The sequence below is a fragment of the Ammospiza caudacuta genome, chromosome 28 (genome assembly GCF_027887145.1).
Source record: "Ammospiza caudacuta isolate bAmmCau1 chromosome 28, bAmmCau1.pri, whole genome shotgun sequence".
NCBI classification, from domain to species: domain Eukaryota; kingdom Metazoa; phylum Chordata; class Aves; order Passeriformes; family Passerellidae; genus Ammospiza; species Ammospiza caudacuta.
Genome location: NC_080620.1, coordinates 4,348,017 through 4,366,907, shown reverse-complemented (window position 1 = coordinate 4,366,907; position 18,891 = coordinate 4,348,017). Strand labels below are relative to the sequence as shown.

At 55.1% G+C, this 18,891-nt stretch overlaps 3 protein-coding genes across 6 annotated transcripts in view; 1 reads left to right on the top strand and 2 right to left on the bottom strand.

Moving 5' to 3' along the window:
* Positions 1–2,906: 2,906 nt before the first annotated feature.
* LOC131568782 (proline-rich protein HaeIII subfamily 1-like) lies at positions 2,907–3,737 on the top strand. Its single transcript, XM_058820856.1, has one exon. It carries the CDS (start codon positions 2,907–2,909, stop codon positions 3,735–3,737), a length of 831 nt encoding a protein of 276 aa, XP_058676839.1.
* A 1,307-nt stretch (positions 3,738–5,044) lies between these two features.
* On the bottom strand, positions 5,045–7,936 carry RPS15 (ribosomal protein S15). The gene is made up of 4 exons (XM_058821157.1): positions 7,885–7,936; positions 7,547–7,632; positions 5,769–6,003; positions 5,045–5,206 (listed from the first exon to the last, which is right to left on the bottom strand). The coding sequence occupies exons 1-4, from the start codon at positions 7,885–7,887 to the stop codon at positions 5,093–5,095; spliced, it is 438 nt and encodes a 145-aa protein (XP_058677140.1). The 5' UTR covers positions 7,888–7,936; the 3' UTR covers positions 5,045–5,092.
* A 1,036-nt stretch (positions 7,937–8,972) lies between these two features.
* DAZAP1 (DAZ associated protein 1) overlaps positions 8,973–18,891 on the bottom strand; it is a 26,007-nt gene continuing 16,088 nt past the window's right edge. For all 4 annotated transcript variants that reach the window (XM_058821265.1, XM_058821267.1, XM_058821268.1 and 1 more), the window contains 5 exons: positions 17,386–17,539; positions 15,289–15,318; positions 14,719–14,859; positions 13,811–13,993; positions 8,973–9,909 (listed from right to left, as the gene is read on the bottom strand). In XM_058821265.1, coding sequence (XP_058677248.1) covers positions 9,737–9,909; positions 13,811–13,993; positions 14,719–14,859; positions 15,289–15,318; positions 17,386–17,539 — 681 coding nt within the window. In that variant the 3' untranslated portion in view covers positions 8,973–9,736. The remainder of the gene's footprint in view (positions 9,910–13,810; positions 13,994–14,718; positions 14,860–15,288; positions 15,319–17,385; positions 17,540–18,891) is intronic.

Genomic DNA, 18,891 nt, shown 5'->3' with positions numbered 1-18,891 from the left:
GGGTGAGGGATTTGGGAGGGTGAGGGATGCTGGGTGAGGAATGCAGGGTGAAGGATGCAGGATGAAGGGTGTGGGAAAGGGGAATGAAGGGTGAGGGCTGCAGAAATGTGAAATGTAGGATGAGGGAAGAAGGATGAGGGATGCAGAATCAGGGATGTGGGAATGGGGAATGCAGGGTGAGGGGTGTGGGATGAGGGATGCAAGGTGAAGGATGCAGGAATGTGAAATGCAGGATGAGGGATGCAGAAATGGGGAAATGCAGGATGTGGGATGTGGGCAAAGGGAATGCAGGATCAGGGATGCAGGAATGGGGAATTCAGGGTGAGGGGTGTGGGATGATGGGTGCAAGATACAGAATATGGGGTGCAGGGTGAGGGATTTGGGAAAGTGGCAATGCAAGGTGAGGGATGCAGGATGAGAGATGCAGGATCAGGGATGCGGGAATGGGGAATGCAGGATGAGGGACGTGGTGAAGGGGAAATCAGGGTGAAGGATGCAGGAATGTGGAATGCAGGGTGAGGGGTGCAGGATACAGAATGTGGGATGCAGGAATGTGGAAGGTGAGGGGTGCAGGATACAGAATGTGGGATGCAGGGTGAGGGATTTGGGAACTGGGAGTGCAGGGCAAAGGATGCAGGAATGTGGCAGGTGAGGGGTGTGGGAGGATGAGTGCAGGATGCAGAATATGGGATGCAGAGTGAGGGTTGCAGAATCAGGGATGTGGGAATGGGGAGTGCAGGGTGAAGGGTGTGGGATGAGGGATGCGAGGTGAAGGATTGGGGATGTGGAAGGCAGGACCCCACAGGAGGGAGGGGGGATGGATGGATGGATGGATGGATGGATGGATGGATGGATGGATGGATGCGGGATGCAGGATAATGGATGCGGGATGCGGGATGAGCACGGCCTGCTGTTGCTATGGCGACAGCGATGGGGGAGCACAGGCGGCTCCCGGCCCTTCCCGAGGACTCAGACGTGGAGGATGGGGCAGGAGGGGATAATGGCAGCCAGGGGCTTCCACCCCTCCAGGGGAACACCATCCCCTCTCCCCAGCACCCCAAACCTGTGGGTACCCCCCAATTGCCCAGTCAGAGCCCCCTCCTTTGGGGGACCCCCACCCTGGAAGAACCCGGGGAGCTCTGGCTGCTCTCCGGGGGGGGTCAGGGCTGAGATATTCGGGGGGATTGATGGACTGGGGGCTGAGCTCTGCTCCCCCCAGCTCCTGGCAGGGTCGGCCGAGCGCCGGGGCCGCAGCGGCGCCGGGATCTGCAGCGTGCGGGGAGGGGCCGGGGCCGCACCTGCATCCAGAGAGCGGCGAGACAGCGGGAAAGGGGGGCCGGGGCTGCGGGAATGGGGGGCCGGGGCTGTGGGAATGGGGGGCCGGGGCTGCGGGAATGGGGGACCGGGGTTGTGGGAAACAGGGGCCAGGGGTGCAGGAAAGCGGGGCCAGGGCTGCAACTCCATTCCAGCACCATGACAGTCACTGTCCCACAGCACCCGGTGTCCCCCAGGGCTGGATCCCAGGCAGGGCCATGAGTTGACCCTGGGCCAATGTGCTGGCTCGGGGTCCAGGGTGTGTCTCCTCCTACCCCCAAAATCTGCCTCTCTCTGCTGAGGGCACCCCAGGATGGCCGAGGCCTCTGGTGGGGCCTGGATCCATCCAGCAATTTCTTGGCAGGGCAGATTCTGCTGCAGATGAAGCAGCAGCTGCACTGCCCAGCACGCCCTGCTGCCCTCCACACTGCCCAGGGTGCCCACTGCCCACAGTGTCCACAGTGCCCACTGCCCACCTCACTGCCCACAGCGCCCACCACCCCACCATCCTCTGCACTGTTCACACCGCAGTGCCTTGCCCACAGATGTGATGCCACCTTAGCCAGGGCCACCCCGGCCTGGGCAGAGCCTGGGGAGCCCTGGGGGTACCCCAGGCTCCCTGCACCCCTCTCTCACTCCAGCCTGGCTCTGCGGGTGAGCCTGGGGCAGGGACCGCCGCCATCAGCCCAGTGTGGCCGCAGCGCCAAAGGCACAGCTGAGCCCCGGCTGCGGCTCCTGCAGCCCCCGGGGACATTAAACAAACAGCGTGTTGTCACCAGCCCGGGCTGATCGATCCGCCCCGGGGACCCCCGACCACAGCAAACCCCCCCCGGGGAGCACAGCCCCCCCAGTTCCACCCTGCAGGGTCAGGGGGATTTGGGGATTTGGGATCCGTCACCCTCTCCTCACACAGCATCGAGCCCCGCAGCCCCCGCACAGCCCCTGCACGCACACACACCGACATCGTGGCCTGGGGATGGATGTGGGGTCCCCAACACCCCCAGCACAGCCCCCTCACAATGCAGGGTCCCCTTTATCCACCCCACAGCCCCGGGTGCCCGTGGCATCCAGCAGGGTGAAGGTGCAGCCACCTCCCCACCCCATCGGGGTGACTGGGGACACCCCTGCCCGGGGACACTGGGGACACCCCTGCCCGGGGACACGGCACGGGAACCCTTGGGGTGCCCCCCGGGGGGTTTGGTGTGCTGGTTTAGAGGCCGAGGATTTTAGGGACCAGTTTGGGAGGTGGAATTGGGGTGTGGGTTGCTGGGGAGGCTTGGGGTAAGGTTTTGGGGCTCAGCCGCAATGCCCGGCCCAGCCGCGCTGGGGGAGCATCGGGAAGGGGGGGGGTCTGCAGAGCCGAGCTCGCATCGGGGCGGGGGGAGCTGCTGTTACCCCAGGAACGACCCCCCGGCCTCGCCCGCAGGATGGGGATGGGATGGGGATGAGGATGGAGGTGGGATGGGGTTGAGGATGGAGGTGGGATGGGGATGAAGGTGAGAATGGGGACGGGGATGCTGCTGCTCCCTCTTCCTCCCCTCCCTCGGGCTCCCCGCCGAGCCCCGGCATTGTCCGGCCTTTGTTCCTGCAGGATGCGGGGGGTGAACGCTGCCCGACCCTCCCGATTCCCCTTGAACCCCCAGATCCGCCCTGAACCCTCCTGTCCCCCAAAATGCCCCCCGATCCCTCCGATCCCGCGGGCGGAGCCGCGCCCGCCGCAGGACACAGCGCATCCAGGGCCGGGGGCATCCCCGCCGCGGGGAGGGGGCGCAGATCGGGGACCCCCGGTGCATCCAACCCCCCGCGAGCCCCCCAACAACCGCATCCCGATCCCTCCCGGCCCCACCGCGCATCCCCCCCCCGCTTTCCCCCATCCCCGGAGCCGCGGGGGGCTCGGGGGGCGCGGGGGGCAGGTGCGGCCGTACCTCATCCCCGGCGGTGCGGAGCGGTGCGGGCGGTGCGGGGCCGTGCGGGGCCGTGCGGGCGGTGCGGAGCTGGGCGAGGCTCCGGCGCGGCCCCGAGCAGCCGCATCCCGCCCCCGCCCCCCCGCTCTCGGTCGGGATTTTCCAGCGGCGCCGCCGCCGCCGTTAGAGGGCGGCACCGGGGGCTCCCCGCGCCCCCCCGGCCTGTGCGGGGCGGGGGGAGACGGGACCCGCCGGGAGGGCTCCGTTCCCCTCCATCCGCCGCTTTTAGAGCCTCCGCACAAACGCCGGGATCTGCCACGTCCCCGTGTCCCGGGATGCACCTGCCGCTCCCGACCGGACCGGTCCCTCCAGACCGAACCCGTCTCCTCAAACCGAGCCGGTCCCTCCAGACCGAACCGGCCTTTCCAGACCGAACCGGCCCTCCCGACCGAATCTGCCCCCCCCGGTGCCGTCCCCATGTCCTTGGGGAGCCACTCAAGGCGCGGCAGCACCGGCTGAGCCCCGAGAACCCCCCGGGATGAGCGGGACCCTCACGACGACCCCTCTGCAGCTTCTGCCGTGTGCTCAGGTCACTGTCACCCACCGAGGTCACTGCCACCCACAGAGGTCACTGTCACCCACCTCCCAGCTGGGGCGTCCTGGCCCTCTGGGCATCGCCCCAAGGGGCTGAGAGACCCCACAAGGCCACAGGAGGAGAGTGACCAGAGCAGGACAGTGACCACAGCAGGACAGTGAGCCCAGATGGACAGTGACCATAGCAGGACAGTGACCCCAGATGGACAGTGACCACAGCAGGACAGTGACCACAGCAGGACAGTGAGCCAGCAGGACAGTGGCCATAGCAGGACAGTGACCCCGACAGGACAGTGACCACAGCAGGACAGTAACCACAGCAGGACAGTGACCCTAGATGGACAGTGACCACAGCAGGACAGTGACCCCAGCCCTCTTGTCCCGAGGCCACCCTCTCAAGGTCACATTGCTTGAACAAAAAGAGACCCGGAGCCTGGGGACATTCCCTAAAGGACAAACATGGCCCCAGCATCACCGGCCATGGGAATGGGATGTGGAGAGTGTGAGACTTAAAGAGCTGGAGCTGGGCCTGAGGGATCCCTGAGCAGTCCCCAAGGGACCCCAGCCAGCAGGACCACCCTGGGGACAAATGTCCCTCTCCACCGATGGCTTCACCATGGGATGTGGCACTGGTGACCAGCACTGGGTTCATTTGGTTCAGTTCAGGGACAAACCAGATCATCCGCCCGGGATGAACTCCTCTCATCTTCCTTCCCATCATCACTCACCCCTGAGCACCCCCCAGAGCACATCCCTCCCTCCCAGCCTGAGCTGCAAACCCTCAGCTCACCCCCCACCCGGTGCCACTCCGTGATCCCTGCCACCAAAATCCTTTGGGTTCCCCAATTAAGGACAAGAAAATAATAGTTTGGGGTTTCAACATCCTGTGATGGGCCTTGGCAGCTTCTCCTGGGACTCAGGCTGGTTCTGAGCCTGGGAACCCCCCCTGCCTTCCCCCAGTTCCACATTTCTTCATTCCCAGTATTTTTATTAACAAATGAAGTTAAATACATGGAAATGCTGTAAATATTAAAGTGCCATTCCCCACTTCCCAGTGAAGAACAAGGAATAATTCATTCACTAAACCCACATGAAGGTGATTTGTTTGCTGCAGGTGCTGACAGAAAGCAGTGCCAAAACCCTGGAAACACTCAGGGAAACATGCAATGATGGTGGAGTTCAGCACACCCCAGCCCCTCACCCTGGGAATGGAGAGGCAGGAGACAGAGGGATCCAGGTGGAATTTCTTTATTTACACTGCAGGAGGCTCCCTCCCGGAGCTACTTGAGCGGGATGAAGCGGGAGGAGTGGGTGGCACCGATGCCAGGCCGGCCGTGCTTCACCGGCTTGTACGTGATGGAAAACTCGCCCAGGTAGTGGCCGATCATCTCGGGCTGCAAGGGGAGAGATCCGTGCTGGGGACAGAGCTGGGGACACGGGGACATCCCCCTCCTGTCCCCATCCCCATCCCAGGAGCCTGGCACAGCTGGTTACTCCAGCACTGCTCCTCCCCTGGTGCCTTGATGGGCTTCCCCAGCACTGCCCCTCCTGGGGAGGTGACACAGGAGCCACAGGGGCATTTGTGCCCTTCCAGGTGGGATTTAATGCCAGGTAGGAGCAAGAAAATGGCATTTAATCCCACTGGTGGTATCAGGTGACAGCACCCCATGGGTAATTCCACTCCTGGAAAGCTCAGGGATCTGTTTCATTCCCAAGCAGTGCTGGCAGGCTGGGCTGAGCACATGGATCACTCCACAGCCATTTCAGTGCTTCAGAGCCACACTGAGACCCCTGTGGGAGCTGGCCCTTCCTGGGATGACACCTCCAGGTGTCCCTCTGAGCCAACCCTGCTCTGAGGAGCTTGGACCCCCCCAGACACAGGGAACGAGCAGGATTTACAAAGAGTTACAGCGAACACCCCGGACACTGAGCTCGGTGCCAGAGCCCCCAGCTCACCTTGATCTCCACCTGGTTGAAGGTCTTGCCGTTGTAGACGCCCACCATGCTGCCCACCATCTCGGGCAGGATGATCATGTCCCTCAGGTGGGTCTTCACCACCTCGGGCTTCTCCATGGGCGGTGCCTCCTTCTTGGCCTTGCGCAGGCGCTTGAGCAGCGAGTGCTGCTTGCGGCGCAGGCCGCGGTTCAGGCGCCGCCGCTGCCGCGCGCTGTACAGCTGCATCAGCTGCTCGCTGCAGGGACAGGGACGGCTCAGGGACCCCAAACTGCGCCAGGGGAACAGCCCAGAGACACCCCAACCCAGCCTGGGGAGAGCCCAGGGACACCCCAACCCAGCCTGGGGAGAGCCCAGGGATCCCAAACCCAGCCTGGGGAATGTGCTGTACAGCTGCATCAGCTGCTCGCTGCAGGGGACAGGGACAGGGACGGCTCAGGGACAGCTCAGGGACCCCAAACCCAGCCAGGGGAACAGCCCAGAGACACCCCAACCCAGCCTGGGGAACAGCTCAGGGACACCCCAACACAGCCTGGGGAACAGCTCAGGGACCCCAAACCCAGCCAGGGGAACAGCCCAGAGACACCCCAACCCAGCCTGGGGAACAGCTCAGGGACACCCCAACCCAGCCTGGGGAATGTGCTGTACAGCTGCATCAGCTGCTCGCTGCCAGGGACAGGGACGGCTCAGGGACCCCAAACTGAGCCTGGGGACCCCTAACCCAGCCTGGGGAACAGCCCAGGGATTCCAAACCCACCCTGGGGAATGTGCTGTACAGCTGCATCAGCTGCTCGCTGCAGGGGACAGGGACAGGGATGGCTCAGGGACAGCCCAGGGACAGCTAACCCAGCCTGGGGAGCACACTGTACAGCTGCATCAGCTGCTCACTGCAGGGGGACAGGGACAGCTCAGGGACAGCTCAAGGACCCCAAACCCAGCCTGGGGAACAGCCCAGGAACCCCTAACCCAACCTGGGGTACAGCCCAGGAACAGCTAACTCAGCCTGGGAAACGCACTGTACAGCTGCATCAGCTGCTCGCTGCAGGGACAGGGACGGCTCAGGGACCCCAAACTGCGCCAGGGGAACAGCCCAGAGACACCCCAACCCAGCCTGGGAACAGCTCAGGGACACCCCAACCCAGCCTGGGGAATGTGCTGTACAGCTGCATCAGCTGCTCGCTGCCAGGGGACAGGGATGGCTCAGGGACAGCTCAAGGACCCCGAACTGAGCCTGGGGTACAGCCCAAAGACACCCCAAACTGAGCCTGAGGAATAGCCCAGGGACCCCTAACCCAGCCTGGGCTACAGCCTGGAGAGAACTCATAGACCCCACAGCCACAGAGTTACCCAGACAGAGCCTGGGGAACAGCCCAGGGACCCCAAACCCTGGAGAGAGCCCAGAGACCCCACAGCCGCAGTGTTACCTAGACAGAGCCAGGGGTACAGGCCCAGGAGATGGCCAGAGACCCCAAACTGAGCCTGGGGTACATCCTGGAGAGACCCCCAAGAGCCAAGGTGAGCCGGGGTACAGCCCCGCAGAGACCCCAAAGTCTGTGTCACCCAGACGGAGATGGGTACACAGTAGGGAGACCTCCTGGGACCCCACACCCTCAGCATCACCCGAACCGAGCCGGGACCCCACACTGATGGTGTCACCCACTGAGGGACTTTAAAGAGCCCCAAAAGCAGCAGCTGAGCACCGAACACCGTTATTGTCGGTATTTGAACACAACCTGAGTATGGCGCAGACCGGGCTCCCCCGATCCCCTACCAGCCCTTACTAGGACATGTCGAGCAGCTGGTCCAGGTCCACCCCGCGGTAGGTGAATTTGCGGAAGGTTCGCTTCTTCTTCTGCTCCACCTCCGCCTGCAGCGGGACAGGGGGGTCGGGTCAGGGAGGGGGACCAGTGGATTCAAGGCCGCGGCCCCACCGAGCTCTGCGGGGCGCCCAGGCCGCTCCCTCCCCTCAGCCCCGCTCCCGCCCCGCAGCGCCCCGGGGAGGCCCATTCCCCATCCCCCAGGAAAGCCCCGAGCCCCAGGCGGCGCCGCCGCGGCGGGTGAAGCCCGGATGGCGGCGGATGGGGCCCGATAGTGCCGGCAGGGCCTCCCCCATACCCACCATCTTGGCCTGGGCCGCTCGGAAAGGCCGCGCTCGCGCCGGAAGCGGCAGATCTCGCGAGAGCAGCGCGGGCGGAATGGGCGGGGAAAGCGCAGCCGGGCAGCGCTTCCGCCCTCAGTGCCCTTAAAGGGGCCGCAGCCCCAGGACAGCTTGGGGACAGCTGAGAGGGACGGAGCCTCCTCTTCCCCCCAAACCTGCCCCTGCTGATCCGGGGAAATGTCGGGTTTCCTTCCCGCTGGCACAAGGTGGAACCCAGCAGTCACAGTCACCCCGGCTCTGAGCATCCCACGCTTTTTTGGGAAGCCGCCTTCATCTTTCACCTGTGGGGCTTCACCTCCCCGCGGGGGCCAGAGCTGCGGGTGGGGCCCAGCGGAACCGGCTCGTTCTGCACAGGTTGGTCCGGTCTGGCCCCCGCAGGAGGTCCCAGATCTAACGGCCCACACGGGCCTGGAGGAGCTGGTTCTGCACAGACAGGAGACAATCCAAAGGGTTTTATTCCAGAAGAGGTGAAGATGTTGGGTGTCCTCTGTTCCAGGTGTACCCAGGGTGGGGCTGTGACATTTCCATGGATTCACACTCCTGGGGGGGATCCAGGTGGGCTCAGAAGTGACGCCTGCAGAGGCATCCCTGGAGCAGCTCCTGTTCCAGCAGGAATTTCGAGCTCATGGATGTAAGAGGAGCAGAATCACGAGGATTTGAGCTTGAAGGATTCACAGCAAGCAGAACCAGAACCACACAAAATACAAAATTGCCCCTGAACAGACACAGTGACCTCCAGAGCACAGACACATCCCAACCCACCCCATTAACAGGGATTAATTACACCAGTGAGTCCTTCACCACATCAGGCTGGATCAAAGCTCCTCAAGGGTCTGGATCTGCTCCGGGCTGCAGGATCCCTCCCCAGTCAGACCCACGCAGCACTGGCTCCCTGGCAGTGCCACTCTGCATAGGGCACAGCTGGTGACACCACAAAGCTGCCCCAGGACTCTTCCAGAAAACCCACACTCACAAAAGCAAAAAAAAAAAAAAAAAAAAAACCAGAAAAATGGAGACAGGCTGGTGTTTCTAATCCAAAGGTTCTTGTCTTTATTCAAACCAGGGCTTGGCACTGCTCAGCGCCAAGCGCACCAAAACCTTTTTGCCTGAGGGAAATCCACATCCGGCCGAGGCCTCGGGAGGGGGAGGCAGGTGGAGCCTCCGAGCAGCTCCTGCGCCCGCCCCCGCCCAGCTCCGCCCCCAGAACAAACAGCAAAATACACTCAGCAGGTTTCTGTCAACTCCCAGAGTTTCAAACCCTCCGCCCCAGCACTGCCGCGGGGAGGGAGGGAGGGAGGGGCTGCAGCTCTTCCCCCGCCTCCGACAGCGCTCACGGAAACCCTGTTTTAAATTAAAAAATAAGCCAGCATACATAGTAGAAAATTTCTCTTAAAAATTTCACAATCTGTAAATGTATATATTTTTTTCTTTTAAACATAAAAGTTTACAATATACGGTAAAACAAAGGCTCAGGAAAAATAATTTCAAAAAAAAGAAACCTGAAGTTTTGAATTAAAGCTGAAGACATTTTTAAAACCCTGTAATTTGAACCAGTGACATTTTCTTTATTTGTGCTGATGGGTTAGAGAAAGGAAAATCTTTAAAAACTGCAGTCCAAACACCCACAGCTCTGCCTTCAGAAGCCATCTGCCCCCAACCCCTGCCCTCCCCCCGAAGAAAAAAAAAACTGTTGTTAGGTTTTTCTTCCATCAAGTAATGTGATTGTCACAAGTTCAGAAGTCTGGGATCCCGGGCTTCAGCTGGGCCCAGAGGTCCCTGTGGGCAGCACTCACTCCCTGATTGGCAGCCCAGGCTAGCGCCGGTAGGGGTGGAATCCTTGCACGTTGTGGTTCTGTCCCCGCCCGAAGCCGCTGCCTCCTGCCGGGGGGCCGCTGGAGGGCTGCACCGAGGGGCCTCCGTAGGGAGGGGGCTGCTGGCTGGGATCAGAGAAACCTTGGCCAAACCCACTCAAGTCTTGTCCATACCCTGGGGAGAAGAGAAAGGCACAGGATGAGTTCCTAGGAGCAGCCACGGTTGTGAATCCCACACTTGAAAGTGCTCCCTTCTCAGGAACACAACCCAGAACAACACCTGGGAGGAACAGCAGCTCTGAGGTCCTGCAGGGACCTTCCCTCCTTTTCTGCAAAAAGCAAAGGGAACAGGTGTGCAGGAAGGTGGAACCGTGTTTGGGGTAATCCCAGCCAGGCTGGCAGTTCAACCATCTGCTCACAGTTTTGGGAGCAGTTTGGTTTTGGCTTGGGATCTGCACCACAGGCCACTTTGGAGTGAGCAGAGTTTAGGGATAGGGAGAAAAACAGGAGTTTCCTTTCCAAGAGAAAAGAAACCTTGTCCAAACCCACTCAAGTCTTGTCCATACCCTGGGGAGAAGGGAAAGGCACAGGAAGAGTTTCTAGGAGCAGCCACGGGTGTGAATCCCACACCTGACAGCCCAGGAACACAACCCAGAACAACACCCGGGAGCAGCAGCAGCTCTGGGGTCCTGCAGGGATCCTCCCCCCTTTTCTGCAAAAATCACAAAGGAACAGGTGTGCAGGAAGGTGGAACCGTGTTTGGGGTAATCCCAGCCAGGCTGGCAGTTCAACCATCTGCTCACAGTTTTGGGAGCAGTTTGGTTTTGGGTTGGGACCTGCACCACAGGCCACTCTGGAGCGAGCAGAATTTAAGGACAGGGAGAAAAACAGGGGTTTCCTTTCCAAGAGAAAAGAAACCTTGTCCAAACCCATTCAAGTCTTGTCCATACCCTGGGGAGAAGGGAAAGGCACAAGGATGAGTTTCGAGGAGCAGCCGTGGCTGGTGTGAACCCCACACCTGACAGTGCTCCCTCCCCAGGAGGAGCAGCAGCTCTGGGGTCCTGCAGGGACCTTCCCTCCTTTTCTACAAAAAGCAAAGGGAACAGGTGTGCAGGAAGGGGGAGATGTTTTTTTGGAGTAATCCCAGCCAGGCTGGCAGTTCAACCATCTGCTCACAGCTTTGGGTGCAGTTTGATTTTGGGTTGGGACCTGCACCAAAGGCCACTCTGGAGTGAGCAGAATTTAGGGATGGAAAGGAAACCCCTGTTTTTCTACCTAGGAGAAAAGACTGGCTGCAATCCCTGCTACCAACACAAAATTTACAACTAGATGTAAATTAAGACGACTGAGAAATTGAGAAATTTAATTCAAATTCTCCTAATTAAATATGACTTTTAATCCTGGCATCAGTGCCAGCCCCTGCTCTGAAAGATGCTATTAAGGCTCCTAATTACCAAGAGCATTTCTGCAGTGCTGCCTCTCTCTGTGCAGGCTTAGAGCAGGTTTAACTCTCTTAATCCCAAACAAAGTCTCTTAGCACATCTTCAGCAGTTCAGTTTCAAGCTCTGCCTGTCCCTCAAGGACTTGCTGGCACTAATGAGCACTAAAACACAGCGAGCTCAGGCTCTGGGAGCTGCAAATGCTCCTCCTGGCACTTGTTCAGACACAGATAAGCAGGAGCCCAAAACTACAAGGGGATTGTTTGCCAAGGGGAGTGGAAAAACACAACCTCGAGTTGCTGTTTCTGCACAGTGGTGCAAATCACAGAGCTCAGGTTGTTTGTGATGGAGGAAACCCACAGCACACACCTGCAGAGCCACTCACGACTCACTGAGTGCCACACCTGGCTCTGCTTCCCTGTGGTTTCAGTGTCTGGCTCCAAACCTGAGCCTGGATGGATCACCAGGATAAAGCCTGGCCTGGCACAGCTCACTGAGGGGTTTTACCCAGATGGGAGAGCTGCACTGCCCTGACACAAACCCCAAACCTGAGAGAGCTGCACTGCTCCAACACAAACCCCAAACCTGGGAGAGCTGCACTGCCCCAACCTGGGAGAGCTGCACTGCTCCAACAAAAACCCCAAACCTGAGAGAGCTGCACTGCCCCAATAAACCCCAAACCTGAGAGAGCTGCACTGCCCCAATAAACCCCAAACCTGAGAGAGCTGCACTGCCCCAATAAACCCCAAACCTGAGAGAGCTGCACTGCCCCAATAAACCCCAAACCTGGGAGAGCTGCACTCCCCCAACACAAACCCCAAACCTGGGAGAGCTGCACTGCCCTGACACAAACCCCAAACCTGGGAGAGCTGCACTGCTCCAACAAAAACCCCAAACCTGGGAGAGCTGCACTGCCCCAACAAACCCCAAACCTGAGCCCTGTCCCTGCCTCTCACCCTCTCCAACAGCCCCACAGGAACACCAGGGAACCTTCCAGGACCTGCCTGAGGCTCCTCCCTGACCTTGGGAGTGCAGATAAAGCTTTGGGGTGAGGAGCAGACAAACCCATCCTAGTCAGAACTGAATGGACTGCACAGAGATAATGAATTTTTAATTATTTTAAATTAATGTAATTAATTTGATTTTGCAGGGTGAGTGTTAGTGCTGACACTCATCCTGGGTGCATACACTGAAGGGTTTAGGACAATGCCCAGGATAAACCTTACACTGCCTTGTGCTCATTAGGGGACTGTGTGGTTCTTTAAAGCCCACAAGCTTTATGCATTTATGTAAATATATGCAAATTAGGGACACTTCCAGGGATAGGGCAGCCACAGCTTCTCTGCCAGGGTCTCAACAGCCTCACAGTGAAGAAGTTTTTCCTAAGATCCAGTTTAAACCTATTTTTTTTCCAGATCAAAGCCATTTCCCTTGTCCTATCACCACTGCTCCAAATAAAGAATCCTTCTCCATCAGATCCTTCCTAAACTTCCAACTCCTCCCAGACTCTGGCTGCTCCTCACTGATGTAACTGGCTGTGCAGGGATTTGTGCTTTATTTAGAAGAGTCCAACCCACTCCAAAAAGAGTCTGCAAAGAGCCAAGTGCTGGCAGAACAAGAAAAACTTTTGAGTCACAAGGGCAAAACTATCCAGGAAATCAGCTGTGTAAGAAACAAATGAAAAAACATTTCAAACTCATCAACGTGAGAACATGCTGCTTCACAAACATCTCAAAGGCTCATCTTCCTTCAGAGGCTGCTTTACATTGCTGGAATTTTGAATATTATCTATTTAAATAAATGTTGTGAAGTTTTCATCTCATAGGAAAGTTTCTGCAGGAACTTGAGGCAGCACTACCACATGGAGAACATGTTCCAGCAGGGCACAACCTGAATCCATGGGCTGCTGCATGCAAAATTCCCTTCAGAAGTAAAAACTGACCAATTACAATCCCTTAAAAAAAAAACATTAGTACAGAGCTCTTTGGAGAGATCTTATTTGGAGAGCAGTGCTGAGAAACAGGGCTGAGAGGAGCAAGATGAGAATGAGAATTCCCTCTGAGCTCCCTCAGGGAGCAGCAGCCAAAATTTTACTCTGGAGCACAGGCATAATTTTAAAAAGAATTTGTTTTTTGTAGCATTGCCTGCCTGCTGTAAAACTTGTTAGCTCAGAGCCTTCTACCTCAAAGTTTCCTACAGAGCACAATAAAGCTTTGTACAGAACTGCATCTCCAGAGAGATGGGAAGGGATGAGAAAAGGGAGGTAAAGGCACAGGTTTGGATCCTTACACATGCACTGCCTGTCTCTCCATGCTGCTTTTACTCTTCAAATCTGTTCTCCAAGGTCTGGAGACACAAAAAAGTTCACTACAAGCTCTGCAAAGCTTTTGGAGAGGAAGTTTGTGGAAACCAGGAATTCACTCTGGCAATGCACAAATCCCTGAAGCTTATTTATTTTACAGCACAAAAGCAACACTTTAGAGCTAAGAAAAATCCCTCTGGCTAGAACATTGCATGATTTAAGGATGGCTTGAGCTGGTGGGAGCATTCCCATGCTGGAGAATGCCTGCAGCAAACGGTGTCCAACACTGCACCCAGGACTAAAGGGAAAGGGGATGAATTGCAGCAGTTACTCACCAAACTGACTGTAAGGGAATTCTGGCTGAGCAGTCGGGGGTTTGCTCATGTCCTGAGTTGCCTGAGATGGAGGTGGTGGTGGAGGAAAAGCGAGTGGTGCTGCCCCTGGAGTGGCAGGTGGAGGGGGGACTCCAGGGGGGGCAAACTGGTCAGGTGGAGGAGGTGGAGCACCATAACTAAAACCTGGAAGGACACAACAGGTGAACATCAACATCCTGCTTGGCTTTAGAGATGATACAATTGAAAATCAACATTTCTGAGGCTATTACACCCCACGTGTTTGTGACCAGTGGCTGCACAGATTCACCTCAACACGTCGGTCAAAGATGGCCCCAAGATCTCAGCACCTTGCACAGGTGGGAGAAGTGTCCCCCCAAAGACAGAGCACAGAGAAAGGGCTAAAGCAGAACTGGGGACCAAATTGTGCTTACAGACATGAGAAGTGAGGAGGAAGCCAAATTAACCAAGATTTTAGGAGTAAAAAGTGATAACTGGACATATTTTCCATCTTCTTTAAAGCAGGTTTGTAACAGACTTTTGCAATGGTGGCCTGAGAGGTAGGTGCTAAAATCCTATTTGTATTTCCAGTCCCAGTTGTGACCTTAATTCCTTAAGCTCCTCCAAAAAACCCTGCCAGTGTTTGGCCCAGGTCACCAACAATGAGCTGTAAGTTTTCTCTCTGATGTCCTAACAAAGGTGCACAATGTATCTAAATTTATTTAGCAACACAGATTTAAACTAGAGAACAGAAATGATTATTTCATGCAAGAATAAAATAATTAAAGAAAAAAAATAATGCTATTGCTCTGAATATATAATTTGGAGAAAATAATTAAGGATAGGTGAAACCAGGTCCAGCAAACAATGAGGAAAAGCTGGATGAGCTCCAGCTCCTGGGGGTCACTTACTAAATGGTGGAGGGGTGCCATAGCCCTGTGGAAATCCTTGTGGAGGTGGGAATCCCCCAGGAGGTGTGGAGACAATGTATGAGGTAAATGGAGGTGGTGGGGGAGGAGCTCCTCTGCCTGGAGGAGGGGGTCCATATCCACCTGGAAAAGGAAGAAAAACCAAAAAGTGAACCACATGAATACCAAGGAGCTGCTGCTGGAGTCAGCTTCCTCTAGATGGGGTAAGGCTGTTGGGTGGATTTCAAACAGGTTCAGCCTTCTATGAATCCTCATGTTGGGAAATATTTGTCCTCTAAGTATCCCCACTGTAAATAATTGCAGTTTAGCATGTAATCCCTTGGTAACAAATGAATGTGGCTGGAACAGCAGGATGTGTGTCAGCTCCCATTACTGAGCTGCTAAGAAGCCACTGTCTTCCCCTCTGTTCTTCCAGGACAAATTCAATCAAGCTTTTAAATGTAGGTTAAATCCTACAGAAATCCAAAAATCACTGTGAATGCTCAAAGAAGCTGCACCCGTGCTTGGGAGGATTTTTTTCCTTTCAGAATTGGTCCCATATAATGTACTTACCAATTGCCTGTCCAGCTGGCACCCACATCCCTACAACAAAACAAAAAAAGAGCTTTAGACATCAGTGAAGCTGCATGCTCTGGAGCAGGGATGATGCAAGAAGAAGGATTTGGCTCTGGGATAGACTGGGTATCCTCCCCATGCCCCTTACAGAGTTATTTTTATGGCCTAAGCAACATTGTGGGACTATTTCTGAATGTGTAATTCTGGAAAGACTCTGAATCATTCAGCAAATGACACTCAGAAAAGACAGCAGTTCCCAATTCCAAATCAGATGGAGCATTTGAGAGCTGCCCCATACCAAGTGCAAGAAACTACAGCACTACAGAGAACAAAACCCTAGAGAACCCCAGCAGACTACACATCCAAGGGATTCTTAATTTACTACCAGGTTTATCTGAGTTATTTTTGCAGTTTTTGAAGCATGAAAAAGCCCTTCCCATCCCTTGTGCAGCGCTGAGATTGAAGGATAAATGTGCTCGTGTCTGACATTAATCTTTCCAGGAGATCAGATATCATTTTCCCTACTAATCACTGCATGGAAAATAATGGGAGTTTCTCAGTTTGCAGATTAGCACATCTGTGCACAATGTCAACCCTCAGCTGCAGCTTTCAAATTAATCAGCACCGTGGGGAAATGAGCAATCCCTGTGCTGCATTTCCATCCATGGAGTGGGGATGGAGCAGCCACGCTCCCTGCACCCCCCAGGTGAACATTTCTCATCTCTCAGAGCAAGCAAGTCACAGCAACTCAATTATCCCTCCAGAAGTTATCAAAATTGTCTTTGGATGAACTCAGCATGTTTATCCTGCCTCTGGAATCTCAGGGGGGTTGCAGCCATCAAACCCAGGCTGCTCCTGAGCCCTGCAGGGCTCCTGGTGTGCACTGAGTGCTCCCTGCACCAGACCTGCCTGGTGCTTCCCCAAGCTACATTAAGCAATAAAACTCAAAGGCAAGGCCATCCATTTCCCCCTCATCCCTTCCAGATTTTGCTGATAACTTCCTTTGAAACTGCCTCATCCTTGAAAAGCCATTTTTCAGCCAAATTTATCATTGGGGTGTTGTGCAGAACTCACTCCACAGCTGGAGTCACAGCTGGAGCCTTCCCAACAGCTTCTCTGAGCTCCCCCAACCCATGGGGACTCCATGTGGGGAGAGGCAGCTCCAAAGGGAACAGGTGGGACACACCTGGGACATGTGCCAGGCCTGGCACTGCCTTCTGCCAGTGAAAAAATGGATTTTTGGGAAAAGCAGTGAAAAAACTTTACAAAGGACTGGGGGGTGGAAATCTATGCGGGGTGGAAATCTATAGGGGGGTGCTAGCAGGGAAATAAAGCTGGGAGCAACATCTAGACCAGAAACCCAAACTGGAGTGAGCTAGAAAGGCCAGACAGGGAGAGGGTGGCACCCTGGGCAGGGTGGGCAGTACCTTAGGGTGGTATGAGGGAAATAAAGCTGGGAGCAACATCTAGACCAGAAACCCAAACTGGAGTGAGCTGGAAAGGCTGGACAGAGAGAGGGTGGCACCCTGGGCAGTACCTTGGGGTGCTATAAGGGAAATAAGGCTGGGAACAACATCTAGACCAGAAACCAAAGTGGAGCAAGCTGGAAAGGCAGGGGGTGGCACCCTGGGCAGGGTGGTCAGCACCTTGAGGTGTTATAAGGGAAATAAAGCTGGGAATAACACCTAGACCAAAAACCCAAAGCAGAATGAACTGCAAAGGCCAGACAAGGAGAGGGTTGCACCCTGGGCAGCACCTTGGGGTGCTATGAGGGAAATAAAGCTGGGAGCAACATCTAGACCAAAACCTCAAAGTGCAGCAAGCTGGAAATGCCGGATGGGGAGGGGGTGGCACCCTGGCAGGGCCGGCAGTACCTTGGGGTGCTATCAGGGAAATAAAGCTGGGAATAACACCTAGACCAGAAACCCAAAGCAGAATGAACTGGAAAGGCCAGACAAGGTGAGGGTTGCACCCTGGGCAGCACCTTGGGGTGCTATGAGGGAAATAAAGCTGGGAATAACACCTAGACCAGAAACCCAAAGCAGAATGAACTGCAAAGGCCAGACAAGGAGAGGGTTGCACCCTGGGCAGTACCTTGGGGGCCGTAGCCCTGCTGCCAGGTCGGAGGGGGCTGCCCAGCCCAGCCGTTGGCAGCGCTTGGCATGATCCTGCTCCCCCACTGGCTGGCCCCTGGTGGCCCTGGAGTTTGGCTCTTGCTGTCCCGAGGCTCAGCTCGTTTCACCTCCACCTGAACAAACAGAGGCAGCGCTCAGCGGGGCTGGGGCGGCCCCGCGCCCCCCGGCCCCGCACACACACCCGCAGGTACACTTAAGACTACACTTAGCATCTTATGACTTATGTCTAAGTACTTAATTATTAAAAACTTAAGGCCAAGTAATTTACAATGTTTCTCAGGTACAGTGTAGGTGATGGTAAGGAATTACAAGTCCTACTGTTGAGGGATTCCAAGAAAAGCATCCTACAAATCGCTTCGGTCTCGTTGGCTTGAATCTTAAAACAGCAGTACCCTCTTACAGCAGCTCTGCACTTAAAACAGCAGAATCTTGGACATTAATGACAGGCTGATTTCATGTTCAAGGCAGGAGATAAGAAGATGATGTTTTCAGTTAAAAAAACAGAATTTTGAGTGAAGAGGCTGCTCTGAAAAAGGGTACTAATGCTTTAACCAAACATGTTTGGGGTCCATTTGGAAGTGACAGTTTAACCCACCCCAACTAACTGCAATTTCAGCTCTGCTCATACCTGAGAAACACACATTTTTTGAGATTTTTTTTTTGTATTGTTGTATTTTTTTTTTAAACTTAAGATTTTATTTAAATGTCTAATGGAAGATAAAGACTTACCTTCCCCAGGCTAACGCTTAAAGAATCTCAGTTAACTCAAACAATGTCAGAGGGAATGGATGTGATAAGAGAATCTTACATTACATCTAACAAAAAAGTAAACAAACATGCAAGTAATAAAAATGGACAGTTGAGTCAATAAGAAGCAATCTTCATACTGTGTTAAGTCAGTGACAAAACCCCTCCTGTTTTAAAAAATCAGTAACCACAGTGCTTAACTTATTTCATTCCAAGATAAAATGTCCTAGTGTTCCCAGCCATGGAATAAGTGCATTTGACCTACTTAAAATAAGCTGCACATTCAACATAAACCTCTCAAAAAAAAATCCAGTTCTGATTTAATGAAACCCTCTCAGCACTCGCTGAATTTGAGGCTTTTTTTTTTCCATGATTAATTTTAATGGGTGCCAGAGTACAAAGAAAATAAATCTCAATCATCAATGGGCTTGAGTAGTATGGAAAATAAAGTATTCAGAATTCTTCCTGCCATGTCTTAAAAGCCATTCATGTTGGAGAACAAACAGGAAACAGGCACAAGGCAAGGACAAAGCCCCCCCACACCCCCCCTGCCAATGCCCCAAGGACATGAGACATGACAGTAACCAAATCTCTGTCAGCTCAAGGCCCTTCCAGAGAGGAACCAAGGGAATTTTTCAAAGGACTCAAATTAATGAGTCTTAACACATTTGCCTTGAGGGAATTCGGTTATTGCTTACAAAAGCAGAGGCCTTCTTGC

Coding starts and splice junctions, on each gene's coding strand:
- RPS15 (XM_058821157.1), bottom strand. Junction 6,004..7,546: donor CAGCTGCTCGACATGTCCTA/GTAAGGGCTGGT, acceptor CTGTCCCTGCAG/CGAGCAGCTGATGCAGCTGT. Junction 5,207..5,768: donor TCAACCAGGTGGAGATCAAG/GTGAGCTGGGGG, acceptor CTCCCCTTGCAG/CCCGAGATGATCGGCCACTA.
- LOC131568782 (XM_058820856.1), top strand. CDS start 2,907: ATGCGGGGGGTGAACGCTGCCCGACCCTCCCGATTCCCCTTGAACCCC.